The 26,459-nt window shown below is 41.9% G+C and overlaps 1 protein-coding gene across 5 annotated transcripts in view; it reads left to right on the top strand.

Annotated features, from left to right (window-relative positions):
- Positions 1–26,459, top strand: part of DYNC2H1 (dynein cytoplasmic 2 heavy chain 1) — a 310,954-nt gene that overhangs the window by 187,878 nt on the left and 96,617 nt on the right. For all 5 annotated transcript variants that reach the window (XM_078059076.1, XM_078059074.1, XM_078059073.1 and 2 more), the window contains 2 exons: positions 1,078–1,286; positions 4,090–4,194. In XM_078059076.1, coding sequence (XP_077915202.1) covers positions 1,078–1,286; positions 4,090–4,194 — 314 coding nt within the window. The remainder of the gene's footprint in view (positions 1–1,077; positions 1,287–4,089; positions 4,195–26,459) is intronic.

Raw genomic sequence — 26,459 nt, 5'->3', positions numbered from 1 at the left:
AGACAGTGAGAGAGGGAACACAAGCAGGGGGAGAGGGAGAGGGAGAGGGAGAAGCAGGCTTACCACGGAGCAGGGAGCCCGATGCGGGGCTCGATCCCAGGACCCTGGATCATGACCTGAGCCGAAGGCAGACGCTTAACGACTGAGCCCCCCAGGTGCCCTGGAAGCAGCTTTAATGAGTCTTCCCTGCTGCAGCTGCCCTTAGTCTGCCTCAGGCTTTGTGCTCATCTCCGAATTGTGTAGTAACCAGTAACGAAACCAGCAGTGCCGGCAGTGTGCTCGGTCGCCGGAGTTAAGTACAGCCGTGTCCCGTAGTTACTGCAGACCTGAGATTAGTCTTACGGTTTAAAATTACCACGGAACTGTGATTAAGAGGATGCTCTTGCTGCAAAATGAAATACTAACTTCAGAGTGTCATTGTGTTGTTTTATACTACATTTCTCTTAGAATAGAAACTGGACAGTTGGCTGTTCAAATCATGACGTTACAAGACTATGACATGTGAAGTTATTTTGTAGAGTTTCCTTATTCAGATTATGGTGACGAACTGAGGTTTTCATCATTGTATAATATTAGGTTTTGAATATATTCTAAGGAATTTTCCCATTTAAGGAGGCAGTGTTGTGTGACAGATAAGAGTATGGTTTCAGAGCACCTCATTCTGGTTCAGATCTGTGGGATTGTGTGATTTTCTGATTAGGGTAACTCATCCTCCCTATTCCTCAATTTCTTCATTGGTATAACTGGGTAATTTTAATACTTCTATGTTAGAAGGCTTAAGTGAGTTTATACATGGAAAAATGGGGAATTTTACTTGATTAAATAATCTCAATAAATATTAGCCATTCTGTGATTATATTAATGTTAATCATTATTAATAAGAATTAATGAATTTTACATTCCTATTAATGAGCCTTTTAAGGAATGATTTAACTTAGTTAAATGTATATTGTTGTATCCTATAAATGTATCTGGAGCCAAGAATTTAATTAATATTTTAGAATAATTTAGAATATTTTTAGAATATTTCTGATATCTTAGAGATAAAGCTAATAAAAGTATGTTTTAAAATTATAGGTACCAAAGATGTGCAGTGGGAATTTTTACACGGTTTACTTGAAAATGCTGTTTATGGTGGACGCATAGATAACTATTTTGACCTTAGAGTTCTTCAGTCATATCTGAAACAGTTTTTTAATTCTTCAATAACTGATGTTTTAAACCAAAGGAATAAGAAAAGTGTTTTTCCGTATTCCTTATCTCTACCAAAATCCTGCAGCATTCTGGTAGGTAAAATTCATCATTTTTAATCTATTACCGGATACTTGAATCCTTTCTTAAACTGTTAAATACATGTTTCTTTTCAAATGCACAAGTAATTCTTATTAACAAATACAGATTATTGTTATGCCAATATGCGGCCGGATTCTGTGACCTCTAGTGAAGTGTGTTGTCCATCCTTGGATACTTAGGGACTGCTTGTGATAATAGGATAGAGTTTCCGGTAAGGAAGACGTTAGAGTTAAGACTGAAGATCTGGAAGGAGAGTGCATACTAGTTCCTAGTGGGCTCGAGAGGGCTCGGGTGTGTTACTGACCAGGAAAGAAATCAAATACTTAACACACGTATCTTCACTTTCTGGCTGATGAGTTGAAGGCAGAACCAGCCGTAGGAGGGATACGCTCGCGGTGGCTTTGATGGCAACATTTCCGTGAACGTGTATTATAGCCGCCTGGAGCTTTTCGCCGTGAGTCGTCCTATAAAAGCCTGTGGAATGAGGTCATCTCTTCCAGAAAATAGTACTAAATATAGCTGAGAGATTTCATTTCTAATTTATTTTCCCACAAACTTATCTTTGCTTAATGTCCAAATAATGCTTTTATTACCTAGAATATTATGATCATATATCTTTTCATGAATTACAGAGATACATATTCAGTTATATAGTTCTCTCAGGATTGTGGATTTTTCTCTCATCCCAAGTATTTTTTGAGAAAATTCTTCTGTTTCAGTGACATAGTTGTCAAAAGTCAAAGTATAAAAACCAATGTTAAATATGTTACTGAATATCTTGCCAGTTAAATGTATCCCATCTGTTTTGGTTTTCAGTATCTTTCATTCATTCACTCATTTATTGAGTAGGAGCCCCTGTTTATCTGTCTGCCCCTGGTGGCCCTGTTCCAGACTGCATGGGCACCGTGGGCGTCTCTGGGGCTGACTTTCTAGTGGGAGGGCTTCCCACAGCAAATAGACGCATCCCATGGCTATTCATGGGCCATTTATTTCATGTAGTGCACTGACAGGTCCTCCCTCTCTCTGTGAGCTTTAAACTGAAAAATAAAACTCCTACGGAAAAGTGCACATCATAAATGTACTATGCAATGAATTTTTATACACTGAACACAGGAGTGTAACCAGCACTGAGATCCAGAAACACAACATGACTAGCTCCCCAGAAGTCCTCCTCGTGTTCCCTTCTAGTCATTGCCTGCCCCACAAAGGGTACATCGTCTGGGCTTCTAATAGCCTACTTTAGCTTTTTTTGTTTGTTTTTAAGGTTGATTTATTTGAGAGAGAGAATGCACATGAGTGGGGGGGAGGGACAGAGGAAGAGAGAGAATCTCGAGCAGAGTACCCGCTGAGCACGGAGCCCGATGTAGGGCTTGATCCCAGGACCATGAGGTCATGGCCTGAGCCAGAACAAGAGTCAGACGCTGAACCGACGGAGCCCCCAGGCGCCCCAGCCTGCATTAACTTGGCCTGTTTTTGAGCTTCATGTAGATGGTATCATTTGGTGTATATTCTTTTGCATCCAAGTGAGGACACATCGGTGTGGATGTGCAGCTGTCTGTCATTTAGGAAACGTGTCTGTGTACGGTTGCGGGGTCAGGGGCAGATTCTAGCCAACGTACATGAGAAAAGTTCACAGCTGTTTTGAAATGAGCAAAGGGTATCAATAGAGAATCAGATTTATATTTGTAGGATGATTTATGAGAATCAGTGTTAAGTTTCTAACACAGTTCTGGAGGAGGAGGAGGCTGGAATTTCCCAGGAGGATGAGAACATCTGCTTTGTGCCCTATATCGTGTACGCACACGCGTGTACAAGCATGTACCCCAGGCTCAAACACACACACCTACTGATGCATACACGTATACGTTGCGATTGAACACCTTGAGGAAGTAACAAGTGCTGAGTTACAGGCTGGGAAAAATTTCAAAAACAGCATGTCTTTCCCAAATTTGACATGTTTACTGGCCCTGGGCTTCCTGAAGTCCAGCCGCTGCATGGGGAGGGCTTCACGGACAGCGGCCGGGGATGAGAAGGGATGAGGGGAGGGGCAGCAACAGCGTAGACACGTATGCAGGACCCCCTCTGCAGGACAACAGCCAGACAAAACAGTTCTTACCCTGGAGTCCAAGTGGATAAACCCTCCTGGTCTGCGCTCCAGTTTCCCATCTGGAGTTTAGAGTCCGTAACTGCAGACGCTGGCTCGATACGTGACCCTTTGCGATGCGTACAGCAATTCTGGGAGGAAACGATCCGGTGGTCAGTGCGTCTCCCTACACCTCACCGGAGCACTGAAGTCGCACCGTGAAATTGCTTCATGTCACGTGATTGACAAAGCCGTGCTTGCTCACCAGAGCGTGTGCAGAGAGGTTCCTGGGGTTTCTGTAAGTTTCAGACGATAGCTGGAATATTTTTCTTGGAATAAGCACAACTGCAGTCTGCAGATGAGTCTCGGGTAGGTTCGGGGCTTTCCTAAAAACATCTCACACGATCTCTTACACATAGGAGCCCTGGCCACCGAAGTATTTCTGTTTTAATTAACGCAGTGTTCCTTTGAATGTGGTGAGTTACATTATGTGATACTGTATTTTTTAAATTTAGGGATGAAGAAGTAGTAATGACCAAGACTATTTTTTGTAGACAACTAAGTATTACATAGACTGAACGTTAGATTTCCCTAGAAAATGTGAACATATGAGTAACTAATAATTTAATACTTGCCAATGTCTCTCCTTTCTGATTTCAGTGGTTGTAAGTTCAATCTTTGTAGAAACGCTGTTTTCACTTGTTTACATTTAGGACTATCGTGCTGTGATCGACAAGCTTCCGGAGGATGACAGACCGAGTTTCTTTGGTCTTCCTGCCAACGTAGCTCGCTCGTCGCAGCGCATGATCAGTTCTCAGGTAACCTGAGAAGAGAGGTGCTGTTTGGGGAAATGTTGCCACTGAACCTGAAAGAAACAATGTGAAATTTGATTTAATACTTCAGACCCCACAAGCTGTTATTTAAAATTTTCATTTTATTTAACATGGTAGATTCAAGCTCTACCTTAAATAAATTTTAAAAGAGCCAAAGAGTTCTATATTTAATACAATTGTTAGAATTAGTAGAATAACATTGAATGCTCTCACTTTCTCCAAAATATATTTATTTTACTTCCTGTGACTATTTTAAGGCAACATTTTTTTTTAAGTTTTTTATTTTAATTCCAGTATTTTTAACGCACAGTGTAATATTAGTTTCAGGTGTACAGTATAGTGATTCAACAATTCTGTACACCACCTGGTGCTCATCACAACAGCTGCGCTCCTTCATCCCCGTCCCCTGTTCCCTGATCCCCCCGCTCACCTCCCCTCTGCTCACCATCAGTGTGTCCTCTGTAGTTCAGAGTCCGTTTCTTGGTTTGCCTCTCATTTTTTTTTTTTTCCCTTAAATTCCACATCTGAGTGAAATAATATGGTATTTGTCTTTATCTGATTGAGTTGGTTTGCTTAGCATCATACTCTCTAGCTCCATCTACGTCGTTGCAAATGGCAAGATTTCATTCTTTTTTTATGACTAATATTCCATTGTATATACACCACATCCTCTTTATCTGTTTATCAGTCGATGGACACTTGGGCTGTTTCCATAATTTGGCTGCTATAAAAACAGGGGTGCATGTATCCTTTCAAACTAGTATCTTTGTATTCTTTGGCTAAATACCCAGTAGTGCAATTGCTGGGTCATAGAGTAGCTCTATTTTTAACTTCTTGAGGAACCTCTGCACTGTTTCCCAGAGTGGCCGCACCAGCTTGCATTCCCACCAACAGTGTAGGAGGGTTCCCCTTTCTCCGCATCCCCGCCAACATCTGTCGTTTCCTGACTTGTTAATTTTAGCCATTCTGACGGGTGTGAGGTGGTGTCTCATTGAGGTTTTGATTTGGATTTCCCTGATGGTGAGTGATGTTGAGCACTTTTTCATGTGTCTGTTGGCCATTTGGATGTCTTCTTTGGAAAAATGTCTGTTCATGTCTTCTGCCCATTATTTAATTAGCTTCTTTGATTTTTGGGTATTGAGTTGTGTAAGTTCTTTATAGATTTTGGATACTAACCCTTTATTGGTTATGTCATTTGCAGATATCTTCTCTGATTCCGCAGGTTCCTTTTAGTTTTGTTGATTGTTTCCTTCTCTGTGCAGAAGCTTTTTACTCTGGTGCAGTCCCAATAGTTCATTTTTGCCTGGGGGAGGATTCTGTATTATGTGCGGGCCAGTCTGGGGCCACGGTGGGCTTGTGTTGAGTCCAGCCTGGAGTTCGCCCGAGATGCCGTGGTACCGGAGCGCAGGACAACGGTAAACCGTTACCAGACTCAAGAGTAGAGTTGTGTTGTCCCCTGAGAAACCGTCACGGGTGGGCAGTGTCCCCAGCAGACCAGCTGTCTGCCCCCAGCCCGCTGCTGGGGCTGCCGTCTGACCGGTGTGTGTGGCTGTCTTCCCTTCTCCCTGTCTTCGCAGGGGTCCCTTCGCAGGGGTGCCGGCCCCTGTCTGCGCCACGGGCGCACTGCCAGCCTGTGGCACGTCTCCGGGAGGCTCCAGCCGAGGGCTCGGCACGGGAGAACTTGAGGGCGGGCCGCGGAATGCTAGCAAGGGGCCTGCAGCCACTGAGGACCTCGGGCCGTGGGGGTGGACGGGACGCATCTGCGGAAGCGCGGGGCGGGGCGGGCTGTGTTAGCGAGGGCTGCACCGGTGTTCCGTGAGAGGTCTGGTGCCCAGGCGCACGAGAATGCGGGTGCGGGCTGCACGGGGGGCACGCTAGGCGGCGAGTTGTGTTGCTGCACTCGTGCCCGCGGCGGCCCCGTGTTGAGGCCGGACGGCAGGCAGGGAAATGGTGCCCAGAGTGCTGCTTCTGTGCCGTCCCTCCCCAGGCCGTGGGCTGTGCTGTGTCTTCGAGGGTGGGGACTCTCGGGTCTCCCAGATCTGAGCTCTCTAGTTTTTAAAGTTCCAGGCGTCAAACTCCACTGATGGTAAGAATTCGCCAAGTTAGGCCCCTCTGGTTTTCAAAGCAAACTGTTAAGGGGATTGATTCATCTTCCCTTTGTGCGTCCCCCTGCATCTGGGGCACCTGGTGTGGGGTCTGCTCCTCTGCCCTCTCCGTGCCCCCACAGAGGGTACCACGGTCCGGCTAGCTCCCGTCTTTGTGTGGCCTGCTCCCTGCAGTTAGCTGTGGAGTCTGCCCTGCGGCTCCCGCTCGTTCCCTGGGTTATCTTCGCTGATGAGGGAGGGTGTTACCCGGTTGTGTCTGTGGGACGAGGTGAGCTTGGGGCTCCTATTCCACCATCATCCCCGGAAGCTCTTCTCTGTTCTACTCTTGAGTCTGGTAAGGTTTACTGTTTTATCTTTTCCAGATCTTAGTTTTATTGATCTTTTCTATTTTTTTAAATCTGTATTTTTTAATTTTTGCTCTATATTATTTTTTTCTTCTAATTTGGAGCTTTGTTAATTGTTCCTTGTCTAGTTCCTTTAGGTGGAAAGTTAGATTTTTCCTGTTTCTTGAGGCCGGCCTGTATCTCTATAAATTTCCCTTCTAGAACTGCTTTTGCTGCTTCCCAAGCATTTCGAACCATTGCGTTTCCATTTTCATTTGTCTTGAGGTATTTTTTTGTTTTCTCTTGTCTTTCTTCATTGACACATTGGTTGTTTAGTAGCTTGGTGTTTTAGCCTCCATGTGTTTATGGGTTTTTTTTTTTTTTTTCCAGTTTTCTTAACTGTAATTGATTTTTAGTTTCTCATCATTGTGTTGGAAAGAGTGCTTGATATTATTTCAGTCTTCTTAAACTTATTGTGAAACTTCTTGTGTGTTTTAACATGTGGTCTGTTCTGGAGAATAAATCATGTTCACTTGAAAGGGGTATGTGTTCTCCATTTTTGGAATGGAATATTCTCTTTATATCTGTTTGGTCCCTTGAAAGCCAGTGTCTCCGTGCTGACTTTCTGTTTGAATGATCTGTCCATTAATGTAAATGGGGTGTTAAATTGCTCTGCTGTTACTGAATTACCATAAATACCGTCCTGTGTGTGTGTCAGTATTTGCTTTATATGTTCGGGCGCCCCCTGTGTTGGGTGCATGAACGTTCACGGTTACTCTGGGTGGACCGACCCCTGCTCCGTCTCTCCTGTGCGGTCTGTTTTAGTCTGTGTTGTCTGATCTGAGCGTTGTCACTGACCTGTGGTTTTCTCCTCTATCTTCATGGATTCTCTGTTTCAGCTCCTTCCGCTCTGTATTGTCTTTAGGTCTTTCAAGGGCAGTGTGTACGTGGGTCTTGTTTTCATTGTTGTTTTTGATCCAGATGCTCTGTCTTTTGGCTGGAGCATTTCGTCCATTTCTGTTTAAGCTGGTTGTGGACAGTTGTGTACATGTTGCCGCTGTGTCGGGACAGTCGTTTCTCCGGGGCTGTCGGCTCCTGCGGATCCCGCCTGCAAAGTGCGGGAAGAGCGGAGTCCCCGCAGGGGAGCTGGTCACCCCTGGGCTGCCCAGCAGCTGTGGCAGCTGGGAGGCACTTGGATGGTGCCTTCTGGGGCGGTGGGGTTGGGCAGGCCGGATGGTAGCGGGATGCCGCGGTGGGGCGGGGGTTCCGGTAGCCCCAGTGTCGGAATTGGTCTGGCCAGCTGGGCTGATGAGAGGAAAGAAAAGTGACGCTTGCTCGCATTTCTCTCCCAGAGAAAGCTCCTGCAGGTCCCGTCTCTCTGGACAAGTCCTAAAATTAGGAAATCTCCTTCACTTACACCCTAGGCACTTTTTACTCTTTTGTTATTTTTAAAAATTTTTATTTTTTAATTTAAATTCAGTTAATTAACATAGAGTACTATTAGTTTCAGAGGTAGAATGTAGCGATTCATCCGTTGCATGTTACACCCAGTGCTCATGACATCACGCGCCCTCCTTCATGCCCATCCCCCACTTACCCCATCCTCCCACCCCCCCTGCCCTGCAGCAACCCTCGGTCTGTTTCCTGGGCACTTTTTAAACTTCCCTTTGAAAAGGTGCTTGTGTGCTAGATCTCAGGCCTAATGATCTAGTGTGTTGGCCTTTGAAGAGCAGAGACTCTGCTTACTATAACCCTCCTGCTCTCCTGCTTGGTGAGCTCCCGGAGCCAGGCTTGGCGATTTTCATAGCCAGACGTGATGGGGGCTCTGGTTTCCAGTGCAGGTCCCTGAGACCGGGGGGCCCAAGTTGAGGCTCGACCCCCTGCTCAGGGAGTGAATGTCTCCATGCCGGCCTGTGGCATCCCTCCTGCTTATGGGTCGCCGCCTAGCCAGGGGTTGGTTCCCTACGGGCCTCCTTCCCTCCTGACCTCCTCTGTGTGGCCTTTTCTTGATGCCTTTAGCCACGGAAGACCTGGTCTGCCAGACTCAGGCAGTTTCCAGAGCGAGTTGCAGCACGTGTGGCCGTTGGCTCGGTGTGTCTGTAGGAGAAGGGAGCTCCGGACCCTCCCACGCTGTGCTCATCTTCCATAAATGAATGGTTGTCTGCCCAGATCTATGAAATCATTGAAATAGCCCTCAAGAAACAGTAGTTGCCATTAGTTTCTGTGGTTCTGGAGGGATTCATGAAGTGCCGTTCTCTTCATCCTTCTCCATCTCTTGTTTTCTTGCATTAAAATTAAGCAAGAAGGGCCCTCTTCCCTGGGTGATGAAGGCAGAGTGAGGTGCTAGCAGGGCCACCCAGACTCCTTCCCTGGGTCGGCACTCACTCACGGGACCGGAGGGTGCTCTTGTCATCGGGTAGATGCACTGCAGCATCAGAAATCTTCCCTGCTGGTGGCCAGGCTTGTGACCGCAGGAAGGCCATTGTGCTCAGCAGTGAGTTAGACTCAGGCATCGAGATGGGCGCAGGGAGCATTGTTCCTCCTCTAACAAACAAGACGGGTCATGACTTTTCCTGAACCCCTCAGAGAGGCGATGAACACCAGCTGGCTGAGACCTAAGGGGAGACGAGTGCCCGTAGGCGTGGTCAGACCTGGATCTCCCCTTCTTGCAGGCCTCTTCTCCGTGGACCCCTGCTGATGCTAGTCGTAGAAAGCTTCCTTCCGGGGGATGGCCTGGGGGGGCAGAACAAAGTCCCTTCGGTGGGGCGAGGCACATGGATCTGTCTCCGTCCGCCTTTTGAACAGAAGCCTGCATCTCAGGGGAGGAGGCAAAAAACCAAGACAACAGAGGGGAGCTGCACCATCGCCCTTAGGGTACTGTTGAAACACTGCAACTGGTAGAAGGCAATAGGAAAAAACTCTTCACCCTTCTGTTAGGGGAAGAAATCTGTCCAGATTACAGCTCGGAGGGCAGGAGCAGTGAGAAGGCCACATCCCCCGAAGCTGCAGACTGGTCTTCAACAAGAGGGTCCCCGTCTTTTACCTCCTACCCGCAGGCTAGTAAGTATCAGGTCTACAGCAATTCCACAACCAGAAGGCTTGTAAGGGAGGACTAGAGAACTACCAGGCATACTGGTAGATAGAAACACCCTCCAGACCTGTGCACAGGGGCCGCATCCGTGCCTGTCCTAGAACTGCAGGGGGACAGGGACGGGGCTCTGAGAAGGCCCATCTCCTGACCTGGGGGACCATGTCCACCGAAGACAGACACATAATCGGGGCAGCAGACGGTGGGTGGACAGTGAGTAACAAGGGGCCGTTTGAGCCTCCTGCGGGGTCATGGGTGACCGACCCTCTCTGAGGTGCAGGAACAGGAGCCCTAATCTTGAGGGGGGGGACAGCGATGAAAGCCCCCCGCCCCGCCAGCCCCCAGCCTAAGTGAGAGAACCTCCACGGGAACCCGGAGTCCGCAGCGTGCTCGGGGTAACTCTAGCGACAATCCCCTGACAGAACACGAACCCCACTCCCAGGCTCCGCGCCCTTCCCACGCACCGACACTGCCCGGGTCTCTGCTGCCCCACACAAGGTGCTCTGCTCTCAACAACAGTGCGGGAAATGGGGACGTGCCCCACGCGAGGAAGCAAGCCGCACCCTCGCGAGACGTTTGTCTCCCAAGCAGTCAGTAGAACCAGACTTAGATATGACCTGGGTGTCACAATGGTCCACTAGGTGATGTAAATAATGATGATTTGTGTGTTAAAGGTTCTGATGGAAAAACTAGTTAATTTCGGCAGTGGTGTAGAGACTACAAGACTGGAGAAGATGAAAGTACTAGAAATAAGCGGAGTATTAACAGAGAAGATCTTCGAGCTAAGCAGTAGACTTGAAACATCCAAGGAGAGAACCCATGAATTTGAAGATAGATCATTGAAGTTACCCAGACTGAAACACAGGAGGAAACAGACTAGGAAAAACACAACCACAAAGTATCCAACACTGTGGGACAACATCACACAGTCTGACCACGAGGTAGTCCGGGTCCACAAATCCGTGAAGCTCAAAGGGCACTGTTCCAGGTAACTCCTCACCCATCCCGAGGGAAAAGATCCCACAGAGATGCACAGATATTTGAACTGTCAAAACAAAAGACTAAAATACTGAGAACTTTGTCCCACCAGAGCACAGAGGAACAAAGACCATTATCCGGGCGGCCTTCTCTGGAGTTGCACGAGCACACAGTGGGATGGTAACTGGGAAGGGCTCAACAAGGAAACTCTTGAACCTGGTTCTATACCCAGCAAAGTATCTTCCATAAAGGAAGACAAATAAATATAGAATTTATTGCCTGCAGATTGACTCTACGAAACGGTTGCCAGATGTTTTCAGGAAGAGGTGTGACACCAGACATAATTTTGGACCCACACAGAAAATGAAGAGTTCTGGGATCCATGCATGAATGAAGTTAAACTGTATCGTTCCTGTAATTTCTCTGGAAGAACTGACTGGCCAAGGGGAGAAGAACATGGTTTCGGTCTCGTGTATTTACAGCAGGTGTAAAAGTGAGATAAGCAAGAACAGTAGCGCAATAGAAATTCAATTTCTTTCATCCTTATAAGGTTATTGATTATTATTTTAGTTTTCTTGGGTCAGTTTTGGTAATCTTCATATCTATAGTTATATATAGATATCTCAAAGAATTCATCCATTCATCTTGATAATCAAGCTTTTTGTTGTAATGTTATTCATAACTTTCTTATCCTTTTAATGTCGAGTCTCTAGGTTATTGTGTTTCTTTACCTAATGTTCTTTTTCCCTCCCTTTCACGGCTTTATATATTTTCTTTTTGTAACTGGTTTTAAATAGTTGGATTATGGTGTAGATTTTTTTTTCTTCATCTTACTACTAGTGTTTATTGGGTTTCTTGAACCTGTTTTATAATTTTCATTAAATTTTGGGAAAAAAAATCTGTCAATCATTACTTCTGAAATTTTCATCACATTGTTCATACTATCCTGTTGCTTACTGGCGTTTCTTTATTTTTTCAGTCTCTTTGTATTAATTTGGGTAGTTTCTTTTTCTCTTGGTAAGAACTTGAGAAGCCTGTGTCCACTGCGCTCTGTAGTACCAGCCAGGAGAGCGCTCTTGTCTGATTGAGGACCTTCATCGTGTGGGGAAGTTCTACCACACCATAGCTGTTTATGTTCATATTTTTTTTTCCTTTTTTTAAATTTTATTATGTTATGTTAGTCATCATACATTACATCATTAGTTTTTATTGCATCCTTGAGCCAATTGCAGACCTGAACGTAGTGTAGTGGATGCCCTGGAGAAATTGTCGCAGTATGTGAGTATGAGATAGCAGTTGCGTTTCTAAAGTTGATCCTTAGTAAATAACCAGTTGTAAAGTTATAGTGGGTCTCATTTCAGCATTATTTATAAAGCAGTATTTTATAAATTCAAAATGGTAGCAGTAGGAGAGTAGTAAAAGGAGTTATAGTATACTTTGAAAGCATCAGGACCAGTAACAATCATAGTTTAGGGTAGTTCTTAACCTTTGCTTTTGTGGGATGGATCCCTTTTAGCACCTGAAGCTCTGAATTCTCTCCTCAGAAAAATATATACATGTACACACAAAATTTTGCAAGCAATTTCAGGAAGTTTTCAGATCTTATAAAGTCAACAGGAAGTAGTAAATAAGTAAATCAATAAATTGATTCATGAAATGTACATGTGTATACATAAGTATATGTACATATAAATATAATTACATATTATATACAATTGAATGAGTACAAACATAGCTATCATGAAAGTATTTCTATATCATTCCTGAATCAGAGGTACAATTTTTATAAAATAGGTAGAAAAGGTAGAATTTTTATAAGGTTATATGTGTTCAGACAAGGAGGTACCTGTGGGTATGTTTCTTGTGTGTTTTTTTTTTGTATGGCATCTGGTGGTTTTCCCCTTCATTGGTTTCTAAGGATGGATTTTAGTTATTGTACATCTTCACTCATTTGTCACAAAGTCTAATAAATAGAATAAAACAAATACAAGTTTGTTAATCATCATAGTCACTAAAGAACCATGGAAAGTTAGTTTTTTGTCATATAGAAGTTTATTTTTCTCTTAAAAGAAGTTAGGTGTTGAAGATACCTGCAATGACTTCAACTGTAGGAGACCCTTCTTTTAATAATAGCAGTTTTATTTAACAGCTGTGTTTTTTTAATTTCCTTTTTACTTTTTCTTCTTATGTTTGCATTTGTTGATAATCATGCAGTGACAGCATATTCTCCAGACTAAGAAAACGTGCAGCACATAGCTTAGAAAAAAATAGTGTGAAATTTGAACAAATGGTCAGAAAAATAGGAGAAAACTGTGAAACTGTACTAAGCAATTTAATAGTTAAACTGAAATTAAGATTCAATAAAAGTTTAATTCACAAATGTTTTCCATCTCTTAGTTCCTCTGTAGAGTAAGCACTCTAACTTGTTGCGGTCTCTGCCACAGTGAGGACCAGAGGCGGGCCGTGTAGTAGGATTTGCCATTATGAAACGTAATCCAGTGATTCCATATAATGAAGTCATCTCTTTAATTACTTGGATCTTTTAATTGATATTTTGTTCCTTTTTCTTGTTATTATTTTGAGTTAAATAACATCTAACACATAAAATCAGTGTAAACTGCCTACAATTACTTCTACTCCTCAAGGGTCTTGATCTCTCTAGCAATTGAAAATTTTACCTCAAATATGTCAATTTACATATTTTTTAACATTCCGGTATAACATTTCTTAAATCATGAAGGTAGAGAGAATGATCCATAGTAGACCGTCTGACAGCAGACACTGTGGTGAGGTCCGACCACAGGCCGGCTGGGGAGCCGCAAGATTCTCACCAGGAATTGGATGTTAGGTGTGCAGTATCAGTAAGGAACGGGAAGCTTCAACCATGTTGGTGCGACCCTAAAGCCAGAATGAAGCAGTCAGAGAAGTAATAGGTTATCTACTTGGTGGTTTTGAAAGTGTGTCCAGTGACCACATGAGCTTGCCTGCACCAGTGACACATGGCTACAGTCTCTGTCCTTCTCTACGTGACCTCTTGGTTCAAAACCGTGGCCGTGGATCTGAGGGATCTCACCTCTCCAAGCATTTGTTGTTTTCTCTTTCTCTTTCCCAGATTTGTCTCCTTGTCACTGTCACTTTATGACTTTTTTCTTTTCTTTCCCTCTTTTGAAGTTAGCTGTTCACCCACAATTGCAGGTGTAGATTAATCATCAAGCTTTGTATGTGTCTTACTGCTAAGTTAACCCCTAGGGAATATCTGAGGGTGGTGGTGTGGGCCACTTACATGAGAATTACTTGGGAAGTTTGTTTTAACAGGTAGATTGCTAAGTTCCCATCCAAGATGTGTGAAATCAGACTGTTGGGGAATGGGGCTTTGAATTTCATATTTTGGGGTGATTCTTTGGCACCCTCAGCGCTGAAAGCATCTGTACTAGAGTTTTGAGAAACTGCAGAGAATTTCTCATTTTGGTATTCTAAATAACATGAAAACTGCGTATCAGATTCTCTTTGACAGTTCAGTCAAAGTTAGATTTCTTACTTGACTGTAGGCTCAGAATTTAAAAACAAAGAACAAACAAAAGGTATTGTACTGCAGGAACAGACTTTAGAAATCATCTATTCACAACTTCACTTAGAGATATAGTGAGTTCCCGTTGTCATGACCTGGTAAGTGGTAGGCCCAGCGCTATAACCCAGGTTTCTTGAATTATTAAATGTAGGAAGCTATCCCCAAGAATTCACTGTTCTTAAGAATTTTTTTCTCAAATGAGTGTTTTAAACCTAGGAATTTTGTGAATTTGGTAACTGTCAGTTTCTCTCGTCCATTTAAAACCAAAAAAAGAAAATAACAAATGTTGTTTATGTTGAGTTTGTGATTTGGTTCCACGGCTACGAGAAAAAGATGTGTTATCATTGGATATAGTATGTAAGACTTTACACTTTAACAGTTTTGAGCTGTTATTTATGGAATTAGTAAACTCAGGGATATGCAGTCTTAAACTGCAGTCTTAAAATTGTTTTCAACAAAACCATTTCTTTTCTTTAGAAATCCATAAATCTCTAGAGCAATCTGAGATAACTGTTGTGAAATTTTGGTGCAAGTTGTTCTTACTTTTCTGCATCTAGTCAATACCCTGCATGATTCAGAAAAAAGTCTTAAGTCAGTTGAATCGACATTTACACAAGTCCTTAAATCTTCCTAGAGGGATTTTGGCTTTCGGGCAAGGCCAGCCCAGCTCAGGAAATAAGGTGTTCCAACAAAAGGATGGTCATTTTCATAGTTTTTAGATGGTGGTAGCAGTTGTTTTTTTCCTCCAGTCATTTCCCATCCAACTCAGAGTACAAAGGTCTCCAAGCCCCTACACACCCCAGAAGTCATTGTCTTCTGCACCTCCTTTCCTGGCTCACTCGGGACAGCACACAGACCACCCTGGCCGCGGGCTTCTGCCTATAAGCCTTTGTGTTTTCTGTTTCCTCTGCCAGGCACTTTAACTCCCTAGACATCTGCATGGCTTACTCTTACCTTCAGGTGACATTGTCAAGCAGGCCTTTCCTGACTTACATAAAATAGCAACTTCCCGCAAACCTTCATTTTTCTCCAAAGATTTATATTTCTTTTTTTTTTTAAATTTAAATCGGATTAATTAACATACAGAATATTAGTAGTTTCAGGGGTAGAATTTAGTGATTCATCAGTTGCGTATAACACCCAGCATTCATCACATCATGTTCCCTGCTTGATAAGTTCTTTATAGATTTTGGATACTAGCCCTTTATCGATATGTCATTTGCAAATATCTTCTCCCATTCTGTCGGTTGTCTTTTGGTTTTGTTGACTGTTTCCTTTGCTGTGCAGAAGCTTTATATCTTGATGAAGTCCCAATAGTTCATTTTTGCCCTTGCTTCCCTTGCCTTTGGTGATGTTTCTAGGAAGAAGTTGCTGCGGCTGAGGTCGAAGAGGTTGCTGCCTGTGTTCTCCTTTAGGGTTTTGATGGACTCCTGTCTCACATTGAGGTCTTTCAACCATTTGGAGTCTATTTTTGTGTGTGGTGTAAGGAAATGGTCCAGTTTCATTCTTCTGCGTGTGGCTGTCCAGTTCTCCCAACACCATTTGTTGAAGAGACTGTCTTTTTTCCATTGGACATTCTTTCCTGCTTTGTCGAGGATGAGTTGACCATAGAGTTGAGGGTCCATTTGTGGGCTCTCTATTCTGTTCCATTGATCTATGTGTCTGTTTTTGTGTCAGTACCATACTGTCTTGATGATGACAGCTTTGTAATAGAGCTGGAAGTCCGGAATTATGATGCCGCCAGCTTGGCTTTTCTTTTTCAACATTCCTCTGGCTATTTGCGGCCTTTTCTGGTTCCATACAAATTTTAGGGTTGGTTGTTCTGGCTCTGTGAAAAACGCTGGTGGTATTTTGATAGGGGTTGCATTGAATTTAAATTGTTTAGGTAGCATAGACATTTTAACAATATTTGTTCTTCCTATCCATGAGCGTGGAATGTCTTTTCATCTCTTTGTGTTTTCCTCAATTTCTTTCATAAGTGTTCTGTAGTTTCTAGAGAACAGATCCTTCACCTCTCTGGTTAGGTTTATTCCTAGGTATCTTAGGTTTTTGGTGCAATTGTAAATGGGATCAATTCCTTAATTTCTCTTTCTTCTGTCTCTTGTTGGTGTATAGAAATGCAACTACCTCTGTGCACTGATTTTATATCCTGCCATGTTGCTGAATTGCTGTATGAGTTCTAGTAATTTTTTGGTGGAGTCTTTTGGGTTTTCCACATAGAGTATGAATGTCATCTGCAAAGAGTGAGAGTTTGATGACTTCTTTGCCGATTTCGATGCCTTTTATTTCTTTTTGTTGTCTGATTGCTGTGGATAGGACTTCTAGTACTATATTAAATAGCAGTGGTGATAGTGGACATCCCTGCCATGTTCCTGACCTTAGGGGGAAAGCTCTCAGTTTTTCCCCATTGAGAATGATATTCGCTGTGGGTTTTTCATAGATGGCTTTTATGATATTGAGGTATGTACCCTCTATCCCTACACTCTGAAGAGTTTTAATCAAGAAAGGATGCTGTATTTTGTCAAATGCTTTTTCTGCATAGATTGAGAGGATCATATGGTTCTTGTTCTTTCTTTTATTAATATATTGTATCACATTGATTGATTTGCGGATGTTGAACAACCCTTGCAGCCCAGGAATAAATCCCACTTGGTCGTGGTGAATAATCCTTTTCCTATTAGCTAGTATCTTAGTGAGAATTTTTCCATCCCCGTTCATCAGGGATATTGGTTTGTAATTCTCCTTTTTGGTGGGGTTTTTGTCTGGTTTTGGGATCAAGGTAATGCTGGCCTCATAGAATGAGTTCAGAAGTTTCCCTTCAAGATTTATGTTTCTATAGGACTTGTGTGTGTTTCTTTAGTTCTGAAATTTTCACTGTCTTTTCAAAATACAGTCTTTCATCTATATGTTATATGTATAAGGACTATACATATAACGATACATATATAAAACATTAAAAGCATGATGATAAAATGAAACTCATGAACCAGTAACAAAGAACAATGATATTACCAGTAACTTGAATCAATTTCCATGATTGTTCTGTTCCTCTCCCATTCTGCTAAACGAGCCAACATTCTCTTTTGTTTTAAACTTTTTTAATTATACTTTTTTAGTAGTTGTATTACATGCATGCATTCACAGACACACACTTGTTCCTAAAAGTATATTGCTTCATTTTGCTAATTTTTAAATTGATGAAACAGTGTATTGCATGTGGTGTTCTAGGACTTGGAATCTCACTTTACATTATTTTTCTAGTATCTGTTTATGTTACTGGTTTAGCTGTAGTTTCATTATTTTTGCTTTATAATATTTCATTATATGTTATATAAATAAAACTTCATATTTTTAGCTATGACAAACAATGCAGTATGTCCATTTGTGTACATGTCTCATGGTATGTCTGAGCAGGATTTGCTCTAGGGTATGTATCTACGAATAGAATTGGGTCAGAATGTTTTTAGTGGTTGTAGTACTTTACATTTTCACCAGAAGATTGTAGTATCTACATCCTTTAATTCCCACCAGTAGGTGGTATTTTTGAATGCCTTCATACTTGTTAATCTAGTTGGGTTAACATCGTATCTCATTGTGTATTTTTTATTACTGAGATTGAACATCCTTCTATATACTTACGGGGCATCCCTGATGTTTAATTGGAGGGACAGCAGTGAGACAGGTGGGGCTGCAGCACAGGGGGAGAAGGGGGAGGGCTGGTGGGATGTGAGGCCAGGAGGCCGCAGGGGCCACGGGGGGCCTGAGAGTGGGGAGCCTAGAGAGTGGGCCATGGTGAGTGCAGGGCCATCTGGCAGCAGTGACCGCAGCGGGGAGGGACTGGGAGCAGAGACAAGGTAGGGAGCTGCTGCAGGGGCCTTCATCCTGCTCAGAAACGTAGCACATTTGGGGAGGAGGTTCTTACTGATCAAGTTCCTTACTAGCTGTAATTCTCTATAAAAAGATTTTCTATTAAAGTAACATAGTTGTTTTTCTGTAAGAGCTATGTATTTTTAACTGCTAGCTACATATTCAGTTACTTTTTTTCCTAAACACGCTTTGAAGTTCCAGAACTTGATTATTTCTTCAGACCCAATAGCAGTTTCATCGCAAAGTTCCTGAAAGGAGTTTTGTTTATTCCTAATGATGGTTTTTCTACTGCCGAAGATTTGAGGATTAATGGCTCGTATAATTTGAGCCGTGATGCGCGGCTTGGCTGTTAGGAGCTCTGCAGCTGTGGATGCTGGCTCTCAGCAGGTGCACTGATCCTGACTCTCGGGCTCTTCCTCAGTTACTGCAGAAGTCACATGGTCCTGCTGCATTTATTTTGTGAAATCAGGAAGCTGAAGATGCTCCTCTGTCTCTCATATCCTTCTGTGGGAATATATTTACTGGGATTTCAGGAACACGTTTGTTAGCTACGACCTTGCCATCGCGCCATCAGCAGCAGAGGTGCTGTGCACTTCGGTTTGCAGAGTATTTTCTATGCATTGGCCAGTCTGAATTTGAATACCTGCCGCTTTTCAAGTTCTAAGACCATTTAAGACAAAAGCAAAAGAATGGGAAGTCATTATCAGTCTATTTAATTTTGTAACATACACGATGATTTTATATTTATTAGTTTACAAGGAAACACTAAGTTCACTAATATTATGAACTTGATACCTTACTTTTCTATGTTATCATTTAGTAAGAAATAAAAATGTCTCTTAGTTTGAAAAGTGGCTGTTAAAGGGAAACCAGCATTTATCTTTGCTTTGTGAATGAGATTTCATGATAATGAAAGGAAAATTGATGGAAGAATGTTCTTCTTTACTGAATAATTCTCAATAATAAACAGAAGGATGGCAGAATTTGAAAAATCACTTTTACAAATCCTAATAAAGTAATTGATTCATAAAACTTGTTACTGAAATTTGAAACCACGAAGTGGAAGGTTGATGGGGAAGTTTGCAAGAGGGGGATCAGCTGCTGCTCCCTGTGCCCGGTGAGGAGTCTTCATATCAGAGAGAGGGGTTGTAGAGACGCTGGGTGCCTCTGATGTGAGGCCATCAAAAGTACATTTTCCAAAGACCTCTTTTAAAAAAAGTGAACTTGAACCCAGTCGAGATTTTAGAACTACTTTTTGGTTAACAGGAATCACAGGGGGTAAGGAACAAATTAAGAAACACCAGTGGATCCAGAATGTGGGACATTTTGCAAGATAATGGACTCAGTTTTATCAATATGTTAAAGACATGCAAAAATGGAAGCTCCGAGAAACTGATCTATACTGGAGGGACTTAAAATACATCACAACTGCATGACCTTTCAAGCAGCCTGTTTCCACCAGATGTTGAGCCCATCAGGAAAATTTAAATAAGTGTGGGATGTTATAGGACACAGATGAATTTTTTAGCTAGTGTTTGTACTGACCCTAACGTCCATGTTTTCACTTTTCCTGGTTATCCTCTGAACTTCTTAACCTTTTTTTAAAAATTATAATTGCATACAGTATCCTATTAGTTTGATGTGTACACAACCTAGTGATTTGACATTTGTGTAATTGCAAACTGATCACCATAAGTCAATACAAAATTAATAACAGTGTGACTGACTATAGATCCCATGCTGTATATTACATCCCCAACACTTAACTTATAACTGGAGGTTTGTACCTCTTCATCACCCATTTTTGTCCACCCTCACCCTCCCACGCAGCCACCACTCTGTTCTCTGTATCTTTGAATCTGGGTTTTGTTCTGTTTTGTTTTTTAGATTCCACATACATAGGAAATCCTGCAGTATTTGTCTTTCTCTGACTTATTTCACTTAGCATAACACCCTCAAGGTCCATGTATGTTGACTCAATGGCTGTCATTCTTTATGGCTTAGTATTCCATTGTATATATGTGTATGTGTATATATATATATGTATATATTCCATATGTATTATGGTACATACATAGCACACATACATATAAACACCATGTTTTTCTTTAGCCATTCATCTGTCAGTGGCTATTTAAGTTGTCTCCACATCTTGGCTGTTGTACATGCTGCGGTGAATGTGGAGGTGCATTTATCTTTTCCAATCAGTGTTTTTATTTTCTTGGAGTAGATATCCAGACATGGAATTGCTGGATCATAAGGTAGTTCTATTTCTCATGTTTTGAGGAACCTCCATACTGTTTTCCATAGTGGTTGCCCCAGGGTCCGTTCCCCCCAACAGTGCACGAGGGCTCCCCTTTCTTCACATCCTTTCCAGCATTAGTTATTTCTTGTCTTTGTGATAATAGCAATTCTGACAGCTGTGAGGTGGTAGCTCATTGTGGTTTTGATTTGCATTTCCCTGATGATGAGTGATGTTGAGCATCTTTTCATGTGTCTGTTGGTCATTTGTGTGTCTTTGGAAAAATGTCTCTTCAGGTCCTCTGCTCAATTTTAAATCGAATTGTTTGGCTTTTGGTGTTGAGTTTTATGAGTTCTCCCTATGTTTTGGATACCAACCCTTTACCAGAGATAAGGTTTACCAATATCTTCTCCCATTCAGTAGGTTCCTTTTCATTTTGTTGATGGTTTCCTTCACTATGCAAAAGCTTTTTAGTTTGATGTGGTCCCATTTGTTTATTTTTGCTTTTGCTGTTGTCAGATTCAAAAAACCGTCGCTAAGACCGTGTCAAAGAGCTTACAGCCTATGTTTTCTTGTAGGAGTTTTATGGTTTCAGGTTTTACATTCAAGTCTTGAATCCATTTTCTGTTACTTTTTGTGTGCAGGATAAGATAGTGGTCATTTCGTCATTTCATTGTTTTCCATTTTAATGTGTAATTTTCCAACACTGTTTACTGAGGAGGGTGTCCTTCCTCCATTCTGTATTCTCGCCTCCTTCCTTGTAAATTAACCATGTATGTGTGCATTGATTTTTGGCCTCTCCATTCTGTTCCATTGATCTATAAGTCTGTTTATGCACATACCATACTATTTTGATTACTACAGCTTTATGGTATAGTTTGAAATCAGAAAGCATGAAACCTGCAGCTTTATTCTTCTTTTCAAGATTGCTTTGACTATTGAGGGTTATTTGTAGTTCCATACAAATTTTAGGACTATTTGTTCTAGTTCTGTGAAAATTGCCATTGGAGTTTTTATAGATATTGCATTGAATCTGTAGGTTGCTTTGGGTGGTGTGGACATTTTAACAATATTTGTTCTTCCAGTCTGTGAGGATAGAATGTCTTTCCATTTATTTGTGTCTTCTTCAGTTTCTTTCATCAGTATAATTTTCAGAGTATAGTGTATTTCGTCTCCTTAATTATATGTACTCCTAGGTACTTTGTTTTGACCCACTTATAATTTCTCTTTCTGATGTTGCATTATTTGTGTATAGAAACACTACAGATTTCTGTATGTTGATACTGTGTCTGCGACTTTACTGAATTCACATATCAGATCTAACACTTTTTTTGTTAATTCTTTAGTTTTCCATATATGGTGTCATGTCATCATCAAATAGTGATACTTTTACTTCTTTCTGATTTGGATACATTTTTTTTTCTTGCCTAATTGCTGTGGTTAGGTCTTCCGATCTTGTGCCTTGTCTTATTACTGTTCTTAGGGGAACCCCTTTCATCTTTTCATCATCAGTGTGATGTTAGCTGTAGGACTGTCATATATGGGCTTTATTATGTTGACATGTTTCCCTTATACCCACTCTCTTGAGAGTTTTTTTTTTTTTAATCAGATAGAGGTGTTGAATTTTGTCAAATGCTTTTTCTACATCTATTGAGATGATTATAGGATTTTTAACTTTCATTTAGTTATGTGATGTCCCACATTAATTTGCAGATGTTGAATCATCATTGAACTCCTGGAATAACCCCCACTTTATCATGATTTATCATCCTTTTAATGTATTGTTGGATTTGGTTTGTCAGTATTTTATTGAGGATTTTTGCATCTATGTTTATCAGTGATATTGGCCTGTAATTCTTCTGTAGTGTTCTTGTCTGCTTTTGGTATCAGGGTAAAGCTGGCTTTGCAAAGTATGTTTAGAAGCCTTTACTCCCCTTCAGTTTTTTGGAAGAGTTTGACTATAGTTATTAATATCTTCTTTGAATGTGTGGTAGATTAATCGGCTACCTATATATTTTTCTACTGAGATTGTTACATATTTTTGTTACTAATTAGTATCATCTTTTCAGTTTAAAGAGATTTTTTTTAACATTTATTGTATAGCCAATTTAGTGGTGAACTTCTTAGTTTTGGCTTATCTAGAAAACTCTTTTTCTGTCATTCAGTTCTTAATGATAACATTGCCAGGCAGAGTGTTCTTGGTTGGAAGTTTATTTTCCATTTAGCACTCTGCGTATGTCATGCCACTCTCATCTGGCCGCGAGGTTTCTGCAAAAAAGTTGCTGATAGCCTCCTGGCCACAGCTACACCACACGGTTCCCTGGTTTGTGACACGTTGTTTGTCTCTTGGTGCTCTTAGGGCTGTTTACCCTTGACTTTTACCATTTTAATTATAATATGTCTTGGTTTCATCTTATTTGGAACTCATTGGCTTTCCTGGACCTGGATGTCTGTTTCCTTGCCCAGATTAGGGAAGTTTTTATCTATTATTTTTTCAAATGAGCTTTTGCCCCTTTATCTCTCTCTTCTGCTTCTGGGACCCCTATAATATGTATATCAGTCTGCTGGATGTTGGCCTCTAGGTTCATTAAGGTATATTCACTTCTTTTAATTCTTTTTTCTTTTTGTTGCTATTCTGGGAGAATTCCATTGCTTTGTCTTCCAGCTCTGTGATCTGTTCTTTTGCTTTATCCAGTCTACTGTTAAACTTCTGTAGTGTGTTTCTAGTGCAGTTATCGTATTCTTCATCTCTGTGACTTGTGTTTGGTACTTTCTTATATTTTTTATGTCTTTGTTGAAGTTCTCATTGTGTTCATCCCTTCTTTGCCAGAGTTCAGTATCATCCTTGTGACCATACTTTGAACTCTTCATTAGCTACATACTTAGCTTTGTTTCATTAAGCTCTTTTTCTGAAGTTTTGTCTTGTTCCTTCATTTGGAACATATTCCTCTGTGTCCTCATTTTGCCTGATGGTCCGTGTGTGTTTCCCTGTGCTAGGTGAAACACCTCCTCTCCCATTCTTAAAGGAGTCGCCTTACGTAGGAGATGACTGGTGGGTCCCAGGAGCACAACCCCCGGTGGGCATGAGGGCCCGTGCTCCAGGGGAATTTGTGGGCTTCATGTGCCCCTCAACTGTGGTGCAGCCCTGGATGCCGCGCGACGGGGGTGGGACACTCGCCCAGCTGATGATCCGTCGAGGCCAAGGGGTGGGGGGAGGTAACAACTCTGGCTGTGTTGGGGCTGTGGTGGGGGCTTGCCTGGCCGTTGATGCGGGGCTGTGGTTCCTGGGGCAGGACCCTCATTCTGTTACTGTTAAGCGGCTGCAGCACACTGGGGTGGGGCATGCTGTGCGGGGCTAACGGGTTAGAGAATGATTGCCAGCATTGCACCTGTCAAGTGTCGGCATTAGCAAGGTAGAATGAGACTGCAGAAATGATGGCCACCGGTGCTTCTGTCCCTGGTAAGAGTCCCCACAGGTTCCTGTCTTTCCAGTGGTCAGTTTAAGATTAGTAAGTCGGTCTCCTTTACCAGTTGTCTAGTTACTTTTCAAGCTGCTGCCTTTGCACTTGGTCTGGAGTGAGTGTGTGTGTGTGTGTGTGTGAGAGAGAGAGAGTTCTTTAAGAGCAGGTCCTCTGTTCCATACAGTTGTGTTTCTCCTGCTCATACTCTTCATTGCTCAGTCAGTTAAGCATTCGACTCTTGATTTCTGCTCAGGTCATGATCTCAGGGTTGTGAGATCGAGCCCCACATCGGGCTGTGTGCTCAGCAGGGAGTCTGCTTTGGATTTTTTCTCTCTCTCTCTCTCCCCCTCTATCTCTTCACCCCCAGCTCTCTCTCAAATAAAATCTTAATAATAAAATAAAATAAAATCTTAAAAATTCATTAGATAATATTTTTTAACTTCAGCTCAAGTATTATGTCCTTTTTCAACAGTTACTGGGAGCCCTTAAAATGTTACTTAGTCAATACTCTCATCCCCTACCCCTAAACATCTCCATGCTCCCACTGGGTGCTGGGCCAAGTACAGTGTGTTTAGCTGTGTCATCTAACATATCTAGATGTAACAAAGCATATTTATCTTCCCAAATACTGCAGAAAGGAAGCAGTACACTAACACATTAGAGTAGGATATAGAAAAATGTCCAGTTTATCTTTACGTTAACAAAGAGGGAGAAAAACCCCTTTTCTATATCTCTCATGTCTTTCAGTAAAAACGTACACCACTCACACACAAGACCATCTCTGTGAGATGAGATTTCACTATGAATTTTGGGGGGATGCAGACATTCAGTCCATAACATACCTTAAAGAAGTTTTCTGTTATTCTTGATGATTTAGTCTGTGCTCCACAGCAGACCATCCCAAAACTTTGTGACTTGAAACAGTAATATTTTATGATTTTTTTTTTTTTATGATTCTGAGGGTTGGCTGGGTTATTTCTTTTTGTTTTCATCTTCGGTTTCACACGTGAGGCTGCCTTCATTAGGAGAGTTGACAGGGCTGGAGGGCTCAAGACGGCCTTACCATGTTTGCAGATGACGCTGGCTCTTGGCTGGAGTGAACTGGTTTTCACCGACCTTGTCTTTCATCTTTCAGAAGGTCGCAAGCTGTTTCAGAGTTCCAAGGCCAGAGTAGGAACTGCTAATTCTCTTAGGGTGTTAATTTATTTCATCTCTTTGACAGTCCATTTTCTCATTGGTAAATTGGGAGTGTTTGTTTTCAAAATCTATTTTCCTTCTCATTCTAAGAAGGATTACACCAGAGGCAACTTAAAAAATATTAAGTAATCTATTGGAGTAAAATCAATAGTTGAGGAAATCAGCCAAAGAGAATATGAGGAAAGGAAAAGAAAAGAAAAGTAGGGAAACAGTTTATGCCAAAAGAAGACAAAACAGACAACAAAGTTCATGCTCTAAAGTTCCATAAAGTCTGGGTGCCTGGGTGGCTCAGTGGGTTAAGCGTCTACCTTTGACTCAGGTCATGATCTCGGGGTCCTGGGATCGAGCCCCGCATCAGGCTCCCTGCTCAGCGGGAAGCCTGCTTCTCCCTCTCCCTCTGCCGCTCCCCCTGCTTGTGCTCGCTCTCTCTGACAAATAAGTAAAATGTTCTATAAAGTCAGTATTGTTTGGTCAGAAATTCTTCTGTGTCCTTCATAATATCCAAAGGAAAATACAATTCAGTGTAAGATTTAGTGTGTTAAAATAGACACACTCACTGCTCAGGAGAAGCATAGGTATTCCTCAGATGCAGCTTACTGTTCGTGGAAGGAGGACAGTGGAGCGGGGGTGGCGGCATCGTGTGTAGCTCCCCTGCAGCCGCGCGGGCGTCCCAGGGCGTGGGAAGGAAGGGCGTGGGCGTCCCAGGGCACGGGCGCCCCGCGGCATGGAGGGCAGCATCCGGTGCTGTTCAGCATGGACAGAGCAGGGAAGAAGTGATGCAAATGTTTGTTCATGGAAAATCTCATCCCTTTTGATACCATTTTAAAGGAATACTATTGAATAAAGTAGTTTTTAATTGGTTTAAAATATGGATAATGGAAAGATATTTTACTACCTTTGTAAAAAGATACATATGTAAGATTTTATACGAACAAAAGATGGTCCATTCTTTCAAGTTACAGCTTTGTCCTCATTGTAAAAATAAATGGATTAGATATTTGAACTCCCTTTTTATTCGTCTGTTTATTAAAGTTTATAATATATTATGATAGTGTTATTAAGAAAAGCACACCTCACATATTATTTTTGCAAGGCAGAAAACACGACCTTTTGGGGCTGGTAAATATTTTATTCTTAAAATAGTTTTTTACATCATGTAAAAAAATTTTTTTAATCTTTTTTCCTTTAGACATCCCTTTGCATTCTTATTTGTTTTCTGTCATGTTTGATAAGTTTAAAACACAAATAAGTGATAGCAGATGTTACCAGAGTTAAAATAGTACTTCTTCTGACTATCAACTAGTGATGTTTTTTGGTGTAGCGAGGCTGATAAATTAGGTGCTGTTGTAAGGTTCAGCTAGAGCAAATGAAAATAATTTATCAGAAAAACAAAGAAAATGAAACACTGAATCACCACGAGT

The sequence above is a fragment of the Halichoerus grypus genome, chromosome 11, assembly GCF_964656455.1.
Source record: "Halichoerus grypus chromosome 11, mHalGry1.hap1.1, whole genome shotgun sequence".
In the NCBI taxonomy this organism is placed as follows: Eukaryota; Metazoa; Chordata; class Mammalia; order Carnivora; family Phocidae; genus Halichoerus; species Halichoerus grypus.
This window is presented reverse-complemented; position numbering and strand designations above follow the sequence as displayed.